The sequence below is a fragment of the Asterias amurensis genome, chromosome 9 (genome assembly GCF_032118995.1).
Source record: "Asterias amurensis chromosome 9, ASM3211899v1".
Lineage (NCBI taxonomy): Eukaryota > Metazoa > Echinodermata > Asteroidea > Forcipulatida > Asteriidae > Asterias > Asterias amurensis.
This window is the reverse complement of record NC_092656.1, coordinates 8,174,723-8,195,779: the sequence shown is the minus strand read 5'-3', so window position 1 is coordinate 8,195,779 and position 21,057 is coordinate 8,174,723. Positions and strand designations below refer to the sequence as shown.

General features: G+C 38.6%; 1 protein-coding gene across 3 annotated transcripts; it reads right to left on the bottom strand.

The window, feature by feature from the left end:
• Positions 1–145: 145 nt before the first annotated feature.
• LOC139941585 (retinal dehydrogenase 2-like) lies at positions 146–20,266 on the bottom strand. 3 transcript variants are annotated; one of them, XM_071938155.1, is made up of 13 exons: positions 20,140–20,266; positions 16,689–16,793; positions 12,003–12,143; positions 9,619–9,745; positions 8,303–8,493; positions 7,403–7,516; positions 6,173–6,275; positions 5,410–5,594; positions 4,554–4,718; positions 3,683–3,840; positions 2,894–2,968; positions 2,606–2,645; positions 146–1,703 (listed from the first exon to the last, which is right to left on the bottom strand). In XM_071938155.1, the coding sequence occupies exons 3-13, from the start codon at positions 12,075–12,077 to the stop codon at positions 1,671–1,673; spliced, it is 1,266 nt and encodes a 421-aa protein (XP_071794256.1). In that variant the 5' UTR covers positions 12,078–12,143; positions 16,689–16,793; positions 20,140–20,266; the 3' UTR covers positions 146–1,670. The 3 variants fall into 3 exon arrangements, with proteins under 3 accessions (XP_071794256.1, XP_071794254.1, XP_071794255.1); XM_071938153.1 differs by lacking the exon at positions 20,140–20,266 and adding an exon at positions 18,770–18,969; XM_071938154.1 differs by lacking the exon at positions 20,140–20,266 and adding an exon at positions 18,763–18,907.
• Between the last annotated feature and the right edge of the window lie 791 nt (positions 20,267–21,057).

Genomic DNA, 21,057 nt, shown 5'->3' with positions numbered 1-21,057 from the left:
AAATGTTAAAAGTTTACTTAAACAAACTTAAAGGGAGCAAACAATTGCTTATATCATGGATTCTCAGGAAAAAAAATAATGTTCTTTAGTTCAAAATTCCCCGCCAATCCTAAGTTCATAACAAGAACTGTACAAAACACAGAAGTACAATTAATGTATACGTTTTATTTCAATACATTTTCAAATTTATATGAAAAACAATACTTTTGCATTTGCCACAGTCAAGTAGAAAATATTATATGTATGTATTTGTAAAAGCCCATGGACGTGATTCAAAAAAGAAATTAAATATCGGAAACATCATTTTTAAACAGCCCATGAAATTGCACTCAAATCCTGAAATCTCCTCTTGGTCTGATAAAACTCCTTGAATTTACAGGATACTAAATCTTCGGAGGTTTTTGCCAAAATCATTTGAGTAGAAACCTAAAAGTTTGATCAAAACAACGGTAGAATATTTAGCAGTTAAACCACTCTCAGTAAAATGTTAAAAGAGCTTTTTAGAATAAGTAGAAACCTAGAAGTTTGATCAAACACAGCAGAATATTTAGCACACATGTAAGCCTCTTTCAGTAAATTTGAAGAGTCTGGAGATATATAATCAATTATTATCTTTTTGACTGTTAAATTTTTTGGTGCAACATTTGTGTGGCCCACTCCAAAGTAAACTAAGATTAATCTTTTTTAATATCTACTTTCGTCTTCCTTTTTCTGGGAGTGTCTCTTATCGCTAAATTAGAGGGAAAAAAAAAACCTTTTTAATTTTTAAGAATTACTTTTTTTATTTCAAAGTTACATAATTTTATCATTATGACACTATTTGTTTGTGCTTCGAAAGACTGTTCAAAGCAAATTTTTCCGTTAAAGGGAAGGTACACGTTTGGTAATTGTCAAAGACCAGTCTTCTCACGTGGTGTATCCCATCATAACCATAAAATAACAAGCCTGTGAAAATTTGGGCTCAATTGGTCATCGAAGTTGTGAGAAAATGAAACAAGAAAAAACACCCTTGTTGGACGAATTTGTGTGCTTTCAGATAAGATAGTGTGAAATTACCTCTTTCTCAAAAACTACAATACTTCAGAGTGAGTGGTGTCACACAATGTTTTATACTATCAACAGCTCTTCAACGCTCGCTACCAAGTCAGCTTTTAAGTTAATATTTGTTTTGAGTAATTACCAAACGTGTACCTTCCCCTTAAATGATAACAATAAAATACAAATAATAGAGTTGTCAACACACCGGTTCTTCTCTGAACCACCACTACTCAAATGAGTTGTACACATGGTGCTACCGCAAAACGACAGCTGATTCCTACTTAATAATTAATAGAGAAATGTATTACTAGTAGGTATGTAATTTTTTCCAGTTTTTTTTTTCCTGATTTCAGGTTCTTATCTAAAGAACAGGGGGGAAAGTCATCACTAACGAAAAAGTCTGAAAATTGGAAACAAATTCAAAGGTTTGTTGAACTGATGCCATTTCCCCAGTTTGGTAACCCCTGGGGTTGTAGATTCCAAGGAACTTTTGGAAACGGTATCACAAGCACTAGATACATGTATAGACAAATGAGCAGGATTTCTTTGATTAGGGTTGAAATTAGTATTCTTTAACACCTAAAAAGAACTGGCCATGAAATTCTAATCTTGAAGCTGATCCTTTGTTTGGTTTAAGAATTCTTCACTGGCACTTTCACAACGACCTGCAAATAGAACAACAAACCAATCAGAAAATTTGTTTATCCTTTGATGCACAACACAAAAACAAACAAATGAGAAGAAAAAACAAGAAGAACATAATTGATCTGTGCTGAACTAAAAAAAAAAGTAATTTGGGGTGTTACAAAGAAAGGATACAATCGCAGTTAAAACATGCGAAATGGTATTTAATCTGGTAAGCATAATTTTGTTGCGCTTAGCTACTTGTTGTGCTTAGCTAGCAACTTGTGCTTTTTAAAGCAGCTCCAAATGAGCAGTGCCAAAAATAAATGTGTTTACCAGGGAACTAAAGGTTACCAGCCACGATACCATTTTAAGTACCGTTTGCAACTGGTCTCCTTTTTGTTTCACTGGGCACCTTTGGTAACTGTCAAAGACCAGTATTCTCACTGGGTGTATCTCGACATATGGATAAAATAGCAAACCTGTGCAAATTTTGGGTCAATTGGTCATCGAAGTTGCAAGAAAATAAATAAATAAAACATTTGGGTGCTTTCAGATAATATTTGAGTGAGAAGTTACCTCTTTCTCAATTTCTTTTACCGCAGTGAGTTATTTGCTATCAATTACTTTGAGTAATTACATTCCAATTCGATACATAAAATGTCATAATTTGTTTTTACAAATTGACCATCAAGGAAACTGTGCACATTGGATAGTTCTGTCCCTTCTTTTTCCTTTTTTTTTTTTGGGTGGGTCTGACAGTAATGTTTCACTGTAAATCAACATTCTCTGTTAATAACAGAAACAAATAAATTACTAAGTATGATTCCAAACTTTGCATGGTGGAAATACGATATCGAAAGGTTTGCGGTAACACCATGTAATGACTATCTCTAATGAGTTGGGGTGGTTCTGAAAAGAACTTATTTAAAGTTCAACTCACCGTCTTCACTTCGTAGTAACTAACCAATGCGTCTTCACCCCTGTAAAAAAAAAGAGTTATCAGTCGTTACTAGTTTTAAGCTTTACGTTTTCATTTATTTAAAGCAATTGTTTCCACACACACCCCCCCCCAAAAAAATATATATATATATTTATATACCCATGTTCATAGCAGTTAGCATTTTAAATTCTCAGGGGTCACTTATGGTGAATTGTCAAAGAGCCAACTCTATTTAAAACAAAAACAGTGAAGAGGAAATTTGGGCCCTGGTGTCTAAAAATAACTTACAGATCTCTACCAATGCCTGACATCTTGTAGCCTCCAAAGGGAACATTGGCACCTACTCCAGAGTAATTATTGACCCTTGAATGAAAAGAAAGCACCGCCATTACAAATAAATAAACAAACAAACAAACAAACACATAAACAAAATTGGATATTGGGCGACTGGTGATCAAACACTCTAACATTCCGACAAACAACCCAAGTTATGGTTTGACTTGAGCAAGTCACTTACATGTATGTTTCACTGGGCTGTTCTCAACGGGCTTGCTCAATTGGGCAATATTGGGTATCAACATCCTGTGTGTTCACTGTTGTAGCCACGGTGGGCGGTGCCGGCTGGGCCTGCCCAGAACTAACAATATTTGCCCAGCACTGTGAGCAAAATACACAATGCTGCCCAGTGAAGATTTCCCCCAGATTGCACTTCAGCAATGATGGCACCATATCTAAACATGAATAGTTTTGTTGAACTGCTCGCCCTTGGTGGACTTAGTTGGGTTTTGAGACCACCACTAAAATTGGTCTAGCTACAACACTGTGTGTGTTATAGCAGTGTATTGCACATGTTCCAGCGGCAGATTTCACAAAACACTAGGATTAATCCTATCTCGAGTTAGGACGAGTAACCCGTCCTAACTTAGGATGGGTTCAATGCGTTCAGATAGGGAACTTAACTTGTCCTAAGTCCTAAGGTTAAACCCAAGTTAGGATGGGTTTGGTGAAATTGACGGCAGGTTTCCCAAGTTTCATTATAAAGTAACCTTTGCCCGTTACACAACCACCTAGACTTACATGATACTTCCTGCGTCCAGGCTATTGGCTACAGTCAGAGCTCTGTCAATGTCCTTGGTGAACACACCCCCTGCTAGACCATACTGGACATTGTTGGCCTTTTCCAAAACTTCCTCCTGACTCTTGAACTTAATGAGAAGCTGCACTGGACCGAAGATCTTTAAAGCACAAAATGAGAACAGGAGAACCAAAATGAGTAACTAGATTATGGAATGGCTAATTACCTTAAGCCCGGTTCATACTTCCTGCGAATGCGATACAAATTGGAGGTAATTTAACATCAAAACCCCCCTTTCACAGCGATAGTCACAAGTGAGTTGAGCAGAGTTGAACTGCTGCGAATTTATTTGCTGCGAATTTGTGACGTCAACATTCGCTTCGCATTCGCAGGAAGTATGAACCAGGCTTTATAGTATAAGAAATGACCACCCATCCAGGCCTCGTGTAATGTCTCATAAGCTTGACACTGTAGTTGTATTGTTGTAGGTTGCTTGGTTTATTGTGTCTCACATGGTCTTACCAAGTCTTGGTGATATGCATAACGAAATTTTAGTTATCTTTTATAAAGTCTGATAAGCTGTATCTGGTTCGCTGGACATTTTGGCATTATATATCTGTTTAACATGTGCAGTGTGTTTATAATATATTTTCTTTTGTCAGCTGTGCTCATAATGAACTGGGTTTGTATGCTAATTCACATTCGAGAATCTCATAGATGTAGAATAGTGTGAAAAACAATTTTCTTTGTCAACTTTTAGGGGGGAGGGATGGCGTATTAAAACAGTGTACAGTTTATGAACGCTTGTGAAAATGCTGACAATTGTGAACAGCCCCTAAGGGTAAACAAATGACAACATTTATCCTGTCGTACCTCTTCTTGAGCAACTCTCATTTCATTGGTGACATTAGAGAAAACAGTGGACTCCATGAAATAACCGTTACCACCGAGGGCTTTTCCACCACACTCTAGTTTGGCGCCTTCCTTCTTGCCGATCTCAACATACCCAAGGATCTTATCCAGCTGGGCCTTGTCAATCTAAAATCAGTTTGTTTAAAGGGAAGGTATATGTTTAGTAATCACTCTTTAAATTATTGGCAATAAAACTTTATTCAGTTAGAATAATAATCATAATAATTTGGGAGGCTAATCATCCTTATTCACAGCCAAGAGCTGAAATGCGAAGGGCGCAGCTACAACGTGTTTGAGAAGCATGCATGCAAGGGCGCCTTTGGCAGCCAGCCACATTAACCAATTATGAACATTAAGCACAGCCAGAGATCGAAAGTGGCACTGCAGAGAACCAATGCACAACTCAACTCACATATAGCCCTGGCCAGGTATCGAACCAGGGTCACCTTGGTGAGAGGCGAGCGCTTTTTTGCATGAGCCAACCATGCAACCCATTAGAAGTACCACAGCTTTGGATAGTAAAGCATCTTGAGAACCACGGACAAGTTTCTCAGATTGTGTAGTCCAATTACAGATTGTTCTTCCTGCGTAGGCATAACCTGATAACTGCTCCAGATTTTCGCTGATATCTAAAAAACAGAACCACCTTTATGTTTTATAGTATCTGAATTATAGGTTTAAAACAAACGAATGTTTCCAAAAACCTTTAGAATAATCATGATTGATCTAAACTATTTTGTAATTCAGCCAATTTGCTTCATTCAACAGTTTTTTTTAATAATAAGTCATTATAATAATACATTTTAAATTATCAAACCTGTGGCCCGGACTCTGTCTTGGAATCGAACGGGTTACCAACGACGCGCCTCTTTGCTCGCTCTACACTCCTCTTCACAAACTCATCGTAGATCTCCTCCTGTACAAAGGTACGAGACCCCGCTGAACAGCACTCCCCCATGTTGAAGAAGATTGCCTCGTGGCTCTCCTCTACAGCAGCGTCCACTGCGAATAATACAATAATATATTTGTTTTAAGAGATACCACCAAGCAGGCCTTGCTCTTAAAGGCAGTGGACACTATTGGTATTTACTAAAAAATAATTATTGGCATAAAACCTTACTTGGTTACGTGTAACGGAGAGTTGTTCATAGTATAAACATTGTGAGAAACGGCTCCCTCTGAAACAACGTACCTGTACTTGTTGTTTTCGAGAAAGTTGTAATTTTCTATGAATTTGATTTTGAGACCTCAGAATTAGATTTTGAGTTCTCGAAATCAAGCACCTGAAAGCAAACAAGTGTGTGCGACAAGGGTGTTTTTTCGGTCCTAATTCAACTTCGAAGACCAAATTTTCACAGATCTGTTATTTTGTGAAAATCACAGAGCTGCTGTACTGCTGTACTTTTGTGAAGGGATTGTTTTTCTAACTAATTTCTCATAAACTAACATAACAGCACCTCCGCATGTAATCTTTTAAAGGGAGCTTTCGACCATCTTTACTTTTAAACTGTGTAAGTTTAATGTAAATCTGTGGACGTATGTGTTTTGTGTCGTACAAAAAGTATTCATGAACTTCTTACAATCAGCATCAGCAAAGATGATGTTAGGACTCTTGCCACCCATCTCCAAGCTCACACGTTTCAGGTTACTTTTCCCAGATGCCTGTTGGATAAGCCTTCCAATCTGTAAATATTAGAAGATCAAACCTGAAGCTTTTAAGAAGTATTATCCATGGTTTTTTGTCGGAAACCTACTTTAATGCACAGTAAATTATTTTGCCAATTTGACCCTGAAAATTCAAAAGTCAAAGTAAAAAGATTGACTGTTGCAGTTGTTTCGTAATGACTCTAGTCTTGGTTTCAGACGCCGATCTTGACATGATGGCTCATGTAACTGTTATCTTACACTGTAGGTTCGCTTGTCTGACACCAAAATTTATATGGGTCAACCTAATGTAGAGTTGCTCCTAATCATGGAAGTGTCGTGGACAAGCGGTTTAGAGCACCGAACTCAAACTGTGGTGTTTCTGATCAGCAGAGTGTTGGTGCAAATCCCCCAGTCGTGACACTTGTGTCCTTGTAATGTTTAAAGCAAGACATTTAACCATTGCTTCGTCCTTTGGAAGGGACGTAAAGCCATTGGTCCCATGTGTTGTGTAACGCATGTAAAAGAACCCAGTGCACTTATCGAAAAAGAGAAGGGGTTCGCCCCGATGTTCCTGGCTGTGGTTGCTAATTGCACCGTAGCACCTTGTAAACCCTTATAAGGTAATACATAAATGGGTCTAAAAATTCATAACTTCCACTAACCCATCTTTCTGCATAAATGTAAATACTAAGCACCTTGAATACCTTGTTGGTAGATACATGTGCTATATAAGACTTCCATAATATCATTATTATTAAAATCTATTTGGTGCGCCTGTCCGAAATTGGTGTATATATCACTTGAGGCATCCTTGGTTTCATTACCAGAATTACCTAATAACGAAAGATAAAGTACCTCAGTTCATTACCAGAATTACCTAATAACGAAAGATAAAGTACCTCAGTTCATTACCAGAATTACCTAATAACGAAAGATAAAGTACCTCAGCTCATTACCAGAATTACCTAATAACGAAAGATAAAGTACCTCAGCTCATTACCAGAATTACCTAATAACGAAAGATAAAGTACCTCAGTTCATTACCAGAATTACCTAATAACGAAAGATAAAGTACCTCAGTTCATTACCAGAATTACCTAATAACGAAAGATAAAGTACCTCAGTTCATTACCAGAATTACCTAATAACGAAAGATTAAGTACCTCAGTTGAGCCTGTGAAGGCGACATGGTCCACATCCATGTGCTCTGAAATGGCAGCACCCGCTGTTGAACCAAAGCCAGGTATCAAGTTCACAACGCCAGGGGGGAAACCGGCCTACACATAAAAGGATACAAATACACAACTTCATTTGGTTGGTATATCAAAGGGCTAGACAAATGATCAGTATTCATGTATCAGAATCAGCAGCTACCACGACTGTTGCCAAGGGCGTCATTCTGCTATAAGCATGAATGAGCAGGATACCAGTCACAAATCGTACGTGTACATGTCAAATGTAATTTTGGCTGGTAACCATAATTTTGTTGTGCTTTGCGATTTTTTGTGCTTGAGCAGCTCTATGAAATTGGGCCCTGGGCTTATTAGCTTCCCATACTCTTGATTGGTTAATCAGATCTTTGGTTAAGCAAAGGCAGACTTGTGATTGGTTATTACATAATTGGGTGAGAACTTTATGTCATGTATGTTCCGGTGTCTGCTTGACAATTACTGCTTTTCATACTGCTCGAGTTAGGTGTGAAAAGTTCCATCTGAAAGGCACTGGATTCATTCTGTAATTGTCAAAGACCAGTATTCTCACTTGGTATCCCAACATAAAACAAATCAGTGAAAATTTTGACTCAACCTTGTTTAGGATTTTGGATGCCTAAAAAAGGTTTTAGGCCTGAAGTCTTTTAATATTCTCAAAAAAACTTCATTACTTCAGAGGGAGCTGTTTCTAACAATGGTTTTATACTTTTATCAACAGCTCTCCATTGCTCATACGGTTACCAAGTAAGTTTTATGCCAACAATGAGCAATTACCAACGGTGTCCAGGGCCTCTAAATGAGAAACAAATAAATGAGAAATAAATAAAAGATGAGTTTTTAAATCCTCCTGACCTCTTTGATGAGTGAGCACATGTAGATAGCGCTGAGTGGCGTCTGCTCGGCCGGTTTGATCACCAGGGTGTTCCCACAGCATAGGGCGGGGCCAAGCTTCCAACCCATCATCTCATTCGGGAAGTTCCATGGGATGATTGCTCCACAAACACCCACTGGCTCATGGCGAGTGTAGCAAAAGAAGTCACCCTCTATTACCCAAAACATTATCAAACAGAAATTAATTAATGTACATTCTGCTTTAAATATAGACCTTTTTTATTGTTGATAAAAAAGTGCATCGGTTAGCATGGTCGGCCTATGTTAGTCAAATTATGGTAAATCATTCAACCGTGTAAAAAAAAGTGTGATAAAATTCAACATTTTCTGTAAAGATTCACGAGCTGAAATATCTCTTGATTTGTTTCCAATAGACAGATATTTTAAAAGTAGAATATAATAATCCACACAAATTTTCCTTGAAATTGCGTGGTTTTCCTTTTACTTTGCGAACTAACACGTTCGGCCATCATAAATAGCTGACCATGTTAGTCGAATAGGTTAAAGGAAAACCACGCAATTTCAAGTCATACTTGTGTGGATCATTATATTCTACTTTTTAAATATCTTTCTAATCATAAGCATTTTATGACAAGCGGTTACAAAACGCCTTTCAAAGACCAACTCGACCAATCCAAGGCAACGTGTTCCTTTAACACCAGGCATGATATTCTCCCTACATGTACTTCAGTCTCATTTCCGATTTGGTTGCCCTTGGAAAGATCAGGTGTTTTTTTTAAAATAACCTGAAAAGCCTTTTGATCCCTGTAATCTACATAATTGTATTTTTTTCCAAAGACCTAACATCACGCCTGGGTAACACATGTAGGCCGTCTACTTTATAATTATAGTATATAATTATAGATTTGCTCTTTGAGCACCTGTCTCTATTGATTCTACTTCTGCAGCGTAGATTTGGGAATTCAGTAGTCTGCTTAGTTCTGAAAAGAACTGTCTTGCTTATTATGTACCACTGGGGGGGGGGGGGTTAGGAAATCGACAGGGACTATTACTTTCACTTAGTGGATCAAGGGAAATTCTTGTTATTAACTTCACTGCTGCGGATTCAGTCCTTAAAGATGGTGGACACTATTGGTAATTGTCAAAGACTAGCCTTCACAGTTGGTGTATCTCAACATATATGCATAAAATAACAAACCTGTGAAAATTTGAGCTCAATCGGTCATCAAACAGAGTACACATACAGTGCTTATCACTCATTGGTTTAACAGTAAATCACACTTAAAAAAAAAAAAAAAAAAACGTCAGGGACTTACTTATTGGAATGGTCTTGCCGTGTATCTTGTCAGCCCAACCTCCAAAGTAGCGAAGAACCTCCACAACATTCAGTGCACAGCCCTTCATGGTGGAGAACAATGCCCCATTGTCCACAGTGTCAAGAGACTATAAGAAGACAATAACCACCATGGCATTTATTATTTGCAGTCCCAATCTAATTAAACTGTTTTGCAGGGAATGTTTCTTAGTATTTTGGCTGGTAACCTATTTCTGCTAATAAGCAAGAGGTTACAGTGCTCAGCCTGTTTTTATGCTTACAAGCTTTATGAGTGGGGCACCAGTCGCAAGAATGTAACCTATTTCTGCTAAGCGAGATTTGTCTGTGCTTAGCCGTTTTTGTTTATGGCTTACACAGGGCCCATGAAATTGGCCAGGTTAAGTGAACCATAGAGTAAGAGTGAACAGTGGTAGAGAAATTTCACATTATTTTTGTATTGTAATTTTTTTTTCTAACTGATGATCAGACTACAAATTGACATCAACCATAATATCAGCTATTATTATTTATATTCAGGCTTCCAGAGGCAAAAATATATCAGCGTATTGAACGCTTTTGTAAAAAGTACCCGGATGACAGCAATATTGTGTCAGTAAGAGTTCCCGGATGGAGCCCGCGCATTTAACACTTGCACGCGCGGCGACTGATGCAACGCTCACCATGTTTGGTAATTTAGATTTATGTGTATTAACGATGCGTCGCCTAAAATGCACACTTTCACCGCATAACGCACAGCATAGAGTTATATATAAAAACGCACAGTGAAATTGCCCATAGTATGGCGCATTCAGGATTTTCAATAGCATTGAAATAGAAAAATAACATAATAAAATTGAATTTAAAAATCTGGAATCAGGTGAGCCAAAATAGTGTTGCTTTGATCAAGTCCTCAGCCTGATATAAATAATAATAATACTGGATTGCTTTTTTTCGGGGGATAAAAGAATATATATATTGCACTCGTCTTCGACTCGTGCAATATATTCTTGTATCCTTAAAGCCATCCAATATTATATAATTATGTCTAGTGAACAATCGACCCCTGTAACCCGTCACACACGGTTACTGTCTGTGGTGCTCGCCGTGTGGGGCATGGTTTGTCATTGTTTGTCCATGGTGATGGCAGTAGGTACGGTGTGGGGGGGGGGGGAAGGGGTTTGATAACATTCAAACTCTCACCACCATGACACCCCTAAAAAATTGCCTAGATGGCTTATCGCTTTATCATGGATTTCAAAGTCGACTATTCCTGCCATGGGGCCAGGTAATCAGATATCACCACAGTCGTTGGGTACATTAATTATTATAAATGCGTCAAGTATGTCTGAGTAGAGATCAGATAAAACTATGATTAAATATCTTGAACTTTTGAGTCAATTAGCCATTGTATGGCCAGACTGTCTAGCTTCTGCAGGGACTGCTGGTTAGGGTGTAAGTGTAAACAACAAATGCAGTCACTGGTGATGTGGGAAGCTGTTTGGAGGTTAGCTCCATACTCACAGACTGGAGTAGCAATCAATGCGACTGTCTAGTTCCTGTAGGGATAGGGACTTGCCAGGGCAACTGTGATAAGTTCAGTCACTGGTGATGTGGGCAGCTATTTGTAGGACAGCTCCACAATCACAGACTGGACTTGCAATCAAGCCCATATGGAACATGTTTACCCCGAATGAAACATGATGAGTATGGCATCCGTTTCATTGGGTGGTAATGAACAGAGAGTGGAGCATTTTAATGGATTTTAGGGCAGTGCTTAGAAAACAAATAGTGATTTTTTTTTAACACTGACTTTTCTGAATGGTGCCTAAGCAGTTTGCTTAATTCTAATTTTTTACATGTATGTTTGGATTATGCCAGTTACTACACACAGATGTTGTTCAGTGTTCATTAGTTTTTCTATGTCAATGTTTTGTAGGAAAAAAGAAATCCAAAGATAGGAAGTTGCATAAAGTTAACACTGGACCACAGGCCAGACTAGACTACCAGAGGCCCTGCAGTCTTGTTGACGTTTCCTCCACATTTGAGGCCTTGACTAAACGTGTATATGGCTTAACATGGGTAAAAAAAAAAGGGTGTGTTGTCATGGTAGTCAACAGGGCTAGTAACCCAGAATGTTTAACAGCCCTGATGAGATTTTGGTAGCCCGAAAAAACACATTACGCCTTGAGTCACACCACAAATTGGTCACCGAGAGTGTTTCATTTTACAATACCATCAGCAAGTTCATTTCTGTTTGTGACGTTGGTTTTTCATTATTTTTCCACTAGCCAGCCGGGCTATCCTGGAAAATTGAGTAGAAATTGTAAATCTGTTAGTTCCGGGCCAGTGACAATTTTGACCCCTGCAGTTAATTTACTAACTCACAGCAATGTAATCTGCATCTCTCTGAATGAGATCAGCCAGTTTAAACATCAGTAATCCTCGGTCGCATGCGTCCATCCTTCGCCATGGTGAACCTCGTTTAACGGCAGCCCTGGCCGCCTTTACTGCCAAGTCAACATCGGCCTGCCAAAAAAAATATAAATAAATAAATTATTAAGTAGAGTTAGTGCACCCTATAGTGAGTGACCATAGATTACAATAAATAACAGTTGTAGTGCGGCCCTCACAATACAACATGAACAGTTTATTTTGACCATAACGCTACCCATCAACCGATCAATAAAACATATCATTCAAAACAAAAAATTAACTTGGAAAAAGATTGCCCCTGTAATAGCGGAGCAGAATGCACAACAAAATGTATCAATTGCTACTCAAAAAGCCCAATTAGGTACTTAATATTGGCAAAAAGCGAGCACAAAATAAGTGTAGTCTAAATTTTTTGCTATGCAAGATTGCTCTCCAGACAAAATCATTTCCTGTTAAACTTATACGTGTGTATCCATAAAAAAATTAAGTATTTTACTAAAAAGAAATATCGAAGGGGCACATTTTTGTCAAGTAAACTTATGGCCTTTTCACACGAGGCAACTTTTGCAGGCAACTTGGAGGCAACCAGCTACAATGCATGTTACAAGATCACTCCGGTAGCACACGAGTAATCTTTTTAACAATGCCCTACGACCCACAAGAATAATAGATGAACATTCCAATGCGAATGCCCTTTCTTCTGGGAGATTGCCTGGAACTTGTTTCCCTTAAATTGCCTCGTCTGACAAAATGGTGGCCAATGTTTCTAAAACAAAAAGTACAAAGTATGTTCTCTGAGACCAGAATTTATCAAGCTTCTAATATATTGGTAAGCATAAATAACTGAAGGATTGGTAATAACAGGGGAACAAAGTTATTAGTGTCAGTCTGAAACAGGCATGAGATTCTTTCTACTTAAGTCCAATTCTGATTTGTTCTACCCTTGGGAAAAATCAGACAAAATTGTTAGGCCTATTGTACGAGCCTGAATAGTATTGGCTGAGCGATCCAAAGTTAACTAGGTCGTCAGGTTTGGGTTCAAATCTTGTGTCCTTGAGTAAAACACTTTTTATTGCTTCACAGAAACAATCAGTACTAACTTGAATACGTGTTAGTGAACAGTGGTTGATTTAGCTTTGTGCCTACCTTATTGGTGCAACAATGGCTTGAATAACACTTTAAGGCAGGCCCCGGGCCATTGGTTTTAGCAATGGGCCAATAACATTACGACTGTACAAGTTCGGCGGTCTTATGTTTTTAACAGTAAAACTTCTGCATTTTAAATTTTTAACTTGATACAAATATCTTTACAATTCCCCTCTCTTTTTCTATAAATGGATGTATTTGTTTGTACTTGTTTTATGCCTCTGAAGAAGGTCCTGTTTGGATCGAAAGCTAAGGCCATCAGGGGTCGAAATTAAGTGTATTTCCATGGTAGTCAGCAGGGCTAGTGACCAATAATTTTTAGTAGCCCTGATTAGATTTTGGTAGCCCGAAAGACACATTATGTCTCGCGTCACGGCTCAAACTTTACAATACACCAATAACATAGTTCTTTATTGTTTGTGATGATGATTTTTGCATTATTTTTCCAGTAGCCCGTCGGGCTATCAAACTGGAAAAATGAGTAGCCCGGCTGTAAATCTGGTAGTCCCGGGCTAGCGGGCTAGTGGCAATTTCGACCCCTGGCCATCTACCCTACTCATTACATATAAAGACACTATGATATTAAGTGGAAGTGATTGTTCTCAAAACAGCTCAAAATTCTGCATTGTGTAGGATAGTGTTCTCCATTGTACCATTGTGCCATAATCCATTCTGAATTTGTGTATTGTGTCTTCACCGTCTCTTACGTAACAATTATGCAATAGACATACATGTGTAGTATGGATAGTGTTCTCCATTGTACCATTGTGCCATAATCCATTCTGAATTTGTGTATTGTGTTTCACCGTCTCTTACGTAACAATTATGCAATAGACATACATGTGTAGTATCTGTCTCGATAGTATGAGGAATACTACAATGTGGGGAATTTAATTGGTAACTTAAAGAAAGCACGTCCTTTGTGAGAAAGCCCTAGCCAATTTTCGATACCTTTCGTCCCAGGTAGTAGTTAAAAAGCAGGACAGAACTAAGAAGTCTCCCGAACAATCCAATAAATCTACTCCGCTGTAGTAGAATATAATTATAGCAAGACGGTTCTCTAACATGTCTAAAGAACAAACTCTACCTGGTAACAAGTAGATACACACATGGTGTTACCGCAAACCAAATGTATATTGATACCTCACCATGCATGCCTCAAATCCTATAAATGTCGTTATTTACAGCTCACTGACTTTTTTATTGACTTTACGGCTCACCGGGCCATAATGTGGACCACCTGTTCCCGCTCCATTCACAAATGATTTGAAGTGCCTTTGGCAAAATAAAATTGACTCTTCCCCCAATTAAAGATGAAATCCAAGGCATTAAATACATAGTTCATACAACTACGTAGTTGGTGGTGGTGGGGGGGGGGGGGGAGTAATTGAATCTACATGTAGAAGTTGTTAAAAAACATACTAACACAATCCCATATTCACTCTTTCACTTTTTCAGTGCATGTTTATTTGGGTCGTGCGTTTTGATGAACTAAAATATGCATAGCTTTTTGAGTTTTCAAAATTCTGTATTATTTTAGAAAAATAGTATTATTTTTGTTTCTCCCTAATTTGTTTTGCCTTGGTCATCCAAAAGGTCAAAAGTGTTTCTCAAGTGATAATGCCCTTTTATGATAACAGTATTATGGGTTGTACGGTTTACTATTTATGACACTTTTTTAGTACCTAAAATAGATCATACTTGTATGATATTTAACACATTTGGAATACAAAAAGTAGATCCTTATGCATGCAGGCCTTTATGTTTCGTTTTTGAAAGGGGCGAGGGCACTGTCAAGGCATTTTCACTTTGGTAAAGGGCAGTCTATGAGGTTATTTTAAATTTCTACTGGAGCATTTCAAGGGCGACAAGGCAATGACAAGGGGGCATGGAGGCAATCGCCTTCGTTGCCTCCGATCTTCGTTGCCTCGATGTATCAGGCCTCAAAAGTATAATGCCTGGCTGTGCACGTACAAGTCACTGAAAGTGTTTCAAATAAACCTTTTTTTATTGTATTCACTACACTTCACTGTTTGTATAGATGGCGTGTTTATTGAAAACTTAGAAGAGGATACGCACAACTTACACTTCTCAAAGCCGAGGCTGCACCCTTTACGAGAGAAAAGTGGGTTGATCCATACCAAGTTGTGATTTTTGATTACCAAATACCATCGGTACAGGCTTGGAATTTCATCTTTGAACATGTTGAAAGGGAAAGGATATATACGTGTATTTGGGGTGTTTTGGCCGTGTGGCAGAGTGGATAAGAGCACCGAATTCAAGCTCTGATGATTCTGTTCAGCGGAGTATGGGTTTGAATCCCTGTAAATTTGCTTCTCTCCACCCAGCCTTGATTGCGCTACATATTTGGCGGCACAGGCTGTATACCCCCTAGGGAGCAGAGATGGCTCAAGGAATGATTTAAGCTCCATGAGCGTCACTGCATGACGGACCTGAGCGCTATATAAGAAGCCACTGTTATTTTTATTATTATTTTTATTTTTGCAAAGGCAATGCAATTGTAAAAGTTCAAAGTCAATGGGAAACTTTTGAATAGCACGCTAGGCCAAGACCAAGGGCAACGAAGGCCATGACCTCCATGTAATTCCAAGCCTACCGTTAGTGCTGCCAGGTGAACATGGGGCCGATTTCACTAATGCTTTTCAATCATTGCAAATGAAAAACCGATCGCCAAATCCAAAATCCATTCCTTAGTTTCTTAAATTTATTACATACATGTGCTGGTAAGCTCAGTAAAGTAACTATGTAGGTAATGAGTGTATCATCATATAATTAATGGATTGTTTTTCATGATGACAAATCTTTAGTATTATTTAAAACGATTTTTTTTTCTATTTTGACAGTGTCAGATATTTACAGATGTAAACTCTCATTTTATAGTACATAAATTTAACCAAAGTTAATTCTTCATCACTCGCAGTATTAAAAAATATTATATTTAAAACTAATTACATGTACAAATGAACCAAGTTGAGTTTGATTTTTTTTAAAGAATGCCTTTGGTCCTCTTGTTATTATTTGATGCACAGCAAGAAACAAATTGACAGATTAAAACTGCAATTTATTATGCATTTATTGTATTTGAAATGTGGAAACAAAACCTTGACATGTAACAAACTAATCCACTTGCGACGACTGACAATTTCACTGGTGGCAAATAACAAAACTATAGTCTATAGTCTAAAAAAAGTCTATTGTCGTTTTTTGTAGCATCGCAACTGAATGACTTAAGTGAAACGTAAAATCAGGGCCAACCATCGATTGGCCCTGTTTGTGGGGCTAGCAGGATACCATTCATAAATTTAAACTAGTGGCTTTTTTGTTAGTTTGGCTGGTAGCCTTATTCTGGTAAGTATAATTTTGCGTGAAACATATTCGTGCGTGGTACAATGTGTTTGCAAAAAAATCGTTTGCAAGTATGCAACAAATGTTACCTTCATTACAAAAATATTCGTACTGAAGAGATCATACCTTATCCCCTTCTTGGATGTCGCAGATTTTCTCTCCAGTCGTTGGGTTAATGGTGGGGAATGTCTTCCCACTCACAGAGTTTACAAACTCATTGTTGATAAACAACTGCATCGAGAGATAGAACACAAAAAAGCTTGGAAATAAAATAATGGCAATTTGCAGAAAATAACCAGACAAAAGTAAAGTATCCACATTAATTAATTACTGGAACCTAAAAACCAAACTAATAAGTATTATAACACACCTCTTGCTTATTCTGTATTCTGGTTGGCTGAAACCAAGTCACGTGGGATGAACTAATATAGCCTAGTGATCGCGCGCGCGCGTTTTGCGGGAATAGTACCAGAGTGGGCACTAGTCTTTGAAAATAGTGCCCGCGGTAACAGCGCCCTATCTTGCTTTGAACAGTGAACAACAACCTGGCACCCTGCCGCGCCTGCCTGGCTAAATGAAAGGAAATGTTAAATCATGGAGGAAAAATGAATTTTAATTTTCAAATTTTTCCTCAATGGTTAAGGCACTGCACTGGCAATAATTCTAGTAATTGGTAATTACAGTACTCATCAATAGAGCTATAATTTATAAAAATAACTTTTATGTCGGCTTTTATAGCTCTATGCATAGAGCAAGGACTCTATGCTCTATGTAATTACTCAAAATAATTTAGCATAAAACCTTACTTGGTAACTTAACTAGTGTAGTAATGGGAGCTGTTGAATGATAGTATAAACATTGTGAGAAACGGCCTATTCTCATAAAGTAACGTTGTTTTCGTGAATGAAGTAATTTTTTCCTGAATTTGAATTGATTTCGAGACCTCCAAATTAGATTTTGAGGTACTGAAATCAAACACACAACACCGTGTGACCATGTGGTCTGGTCACGGTTAGTTGCGTCGGTCGCCGGTAGGACGGTTACGTTATCGCAACTAGGTACTCACGGTGTGACAAGGGTGTTTTTTCTTCCATTCATTATAATCTTGCAATATCGACCACCAACAATTGAGTTTAAATGTTCACAAGTGAGAAGACTGGTCTATGAAAATTACCAAACATATCGTAGGAGGTCCTGTTTTCGAGGTGTCCCTTAAATCGTGGCAAATCTTTTACCTCTCTGTGCGCGATGTAAACAGTCCCTAGATAAAAATTGTGTGGTTTTATTTGCCAAGCAAAGAGTCTCCTCTCCCTTGACCAAAACTTAGAGACACGCAAGGCTCCACTGGTCATTTGTACTTGTAAATGCAAAAAATATTGGTATTTTAGGCAGTTCTACAAGGAACAAAAATATGTCATAATGTTGAGGCCATATCCAAATATTTGCCCACCAAAAATTTTTTATCAAACACTATTTCCATTCACAATTCATGATGATCAAATCATGTGACTGAATATTTTGCTGACCATTCTGGGAAAAAAATACAGAGGCTTAAAGAAGCCATGTGCCTTCTATCATTTTCTAATATATTTGGAGATTTTTATTTTTTAACCCTCATATCAATATTATTAATATTAAAATTTAAACATCAGCTTGTTGATTCAATTATCACTGTTTATTTATATGCTTTATTATAAATATTAAGAACAAAAATAAAGAAAAAAATAAAGAAAAATCAGATTTGAAAGCCAGTAATTATTCACACTTTTTATTTTTTTATTTTTTAAATTTAATAAAAAAATATTTTGTAAAAAATGAAGCACAGAGTCTCAAAGAACACTTGTAGTCACTGCAGATGTTTCTTCCATGTATAGCTTCACTGGGAAACTATACTTTCTCGTTTGCCGTGAAAACAGGAAAAACTCAAAACAAATGGGGCCAGTTGAAGCATCGAAGATCGGTGTGTAGTGTGAAAATTTCAATGTCCATCAAGTTTTAATATATGTTTGCATACTTCATATTAACAAATGAAGATAATTAGGGCATCGGTTGATATATGGCATCATTATTTTTTCCCAATTCAGAGAAAAGGGCATAAAATAGCGTGAAAACTGGTAAGTAAGAGGAGGATATCCGAAACGTTAAAACTTTATAATTTTAATAAAAGTTAAAACTGATTACAAATGAGAAAGTATGTTACCTCATACCTGTGTGAACTTCACTTGAGGAGACTCCATACTTAAGCTACATAAACAATAACAATGGCCACATTCGTTAGTTGGTCGTGATTGAAAATGCGACAAAAACCCGCTTGCCTCCTGTCGCTGCTGCTCAGTATGCTGGCTGCTGGAGGTGTGTGTGACCTTTGCATGTGTGTGGCGTGATGTGAAGGGTATGAAACAATAGCGAGCCATGCATGCATCATGAAGATGCATATCGCACAACAGCTGCAGCGCGCAGTCCAAACTTTGACCTCTGGGTCCTCCATGAGGCTGGGTCCTCGGATGTCAAACGCAGCCACCAAATAAATATCGATTTGCGACGTTTGTCATTTTTTTTTAGAACGATAGGGGGCCTTTATTGGGTGCGTTCGTCTAGCTTCCCTGGGCCGGTCATCCCCGGTCTGCCCCGGTGCGTTCGAATAGCTTTTGACGTCATTCCAGGGGCTCACCCAGGTCAGCCCCCAGTGCCCTGCTGCGTGTGGAGTGGGTCACTTGGGGCTGGCCCCAGGTTAGCCTTTAGTCAAGGCGCACGCGGCACACCGGATGGCACGCACAACCCCGAAAATGTAACGCACGAAAAAAGACTATCACCGCGAGCGGCGAAGCCGCCAAGCGCCTTTACCAACTCGTTTTGGGGCCTTATGTTTTTCTTTACATTTGCCAACGATTTTGGTGGGAGAAAATGTAATGCATAATGCAGTAGCGTGGTGAGTTGCTGGTCAAAGTCACACTCGCTTGCATGACGTCACAAGAACGTTCGATGCAAATTCGTTACATTTTCATAAGGCCCCCCAAAACGAGTTGGTAACATAGAGTTATATATAAGAACTAGAGAGCGCACTTGCCTATATACGCGCCCCGGCATGCGCACAGGCGGCCATTTTCTAAGTTGACAAAACTGGCATCTCACAGCGTGTGTTTGTGCGGCCATTTTGTAAGTTGAACAAACAGCATCGCGTGAGCGTTCAATAAAAAAAACCTCAAACGTGTATTTCATATTCAACGCGCGTGCAGCAGAATGACGCGCTTGTCATCTTGCAGTTCCGTGGCGTTTGTGCACGAAGCATCACTCGTGCGCCCTCTAGTTCTTATATTATGGAAATATTGACTGTATATGAGGGGCACAGTTGAAATTATAGGCCCAAGGTGATGTCAAAACCATGACTATGCCCGAAGCGAAGCTGAGGGCATAGTCATGGTTTTGACATCACCGAGGGCCTATAATTTCAACTGTTCCCTTAAGCAGTCAATATTACTTGTATATACCAAATAATATAGATTCTTCTAATCTGATTGGTTAAAAGATTTCATGAACTGGGCCTTGATTTTGAAATGTATAAAGTGTAATAACTTACCAAAATATTGCTTCGTGTTTTCCATTTCGCATTACGGGTAAAATATACCAATCCAACACCACTGGATAACAATCCAAGTACGAGAGAATAGATGCCGCCGATAGCAAAAGCACAAAGCAGCTGATAAAATACGCCGTAAAAATCTTTGAAGACTATCTAAAGCTCATTAACAACCACATGAATTCAACCCGATGTTTCTGTTGACGTAGATGAAATCTTGCTTCAGCCATTTTACGTTGCGAGTTTGGCATGAACACAAACAATTAAATTTCCCACAAAACACACAAACAACTACTTTGAAAGGTCGTCTGCGAATAAAGGTCACAGGTCACAGCTATAGTTCATGTAGTTCGCGCCGTGAAACGACGAACGTATACAACGCATCAAACACTTGCGCGACCTACATGCAGGAATACAGTGTGTTGAGACGGATCCATTATTTTCCAGGGCGGGCATAGTCGATTGACTATGCCCCGGGCATAGTCAATATGACGTCATCTTGAAAGAAAAAGCGGGCATAGCTATTTCCATGACTCCCTTTTTAACCAATCAGATTAGAGGATTCTATATGTGAGGTATATAAATAACTCTATGGTTGGTAATAAAGGCGCTTCGCGGCTTCCTAGGTCGCGGTGATAGTCTTTTTTCGTGCGTTACATTTTTGGGGCTGTGCGTGCTATCCGGTGTGCCGCGTGCGCCTTGACTAAAGGCTAGCCCCAGGTAAACGACGTCACTACGAGAGTAGAGAGCGGTGAGTGGTCGTTCGTTTAGCTCTTGTCAGAGGCTCACCCGAGTGAGCACCACGGGGTAGACCCAGGGAAGCTACACGAACGCACCCACATTTCCAGGGTTTAGTATAGTGCGCCCTCTGTAATAGGGTCCCTTTATTTAGTGTTTTCTCTTAGAGACGCTGGACAC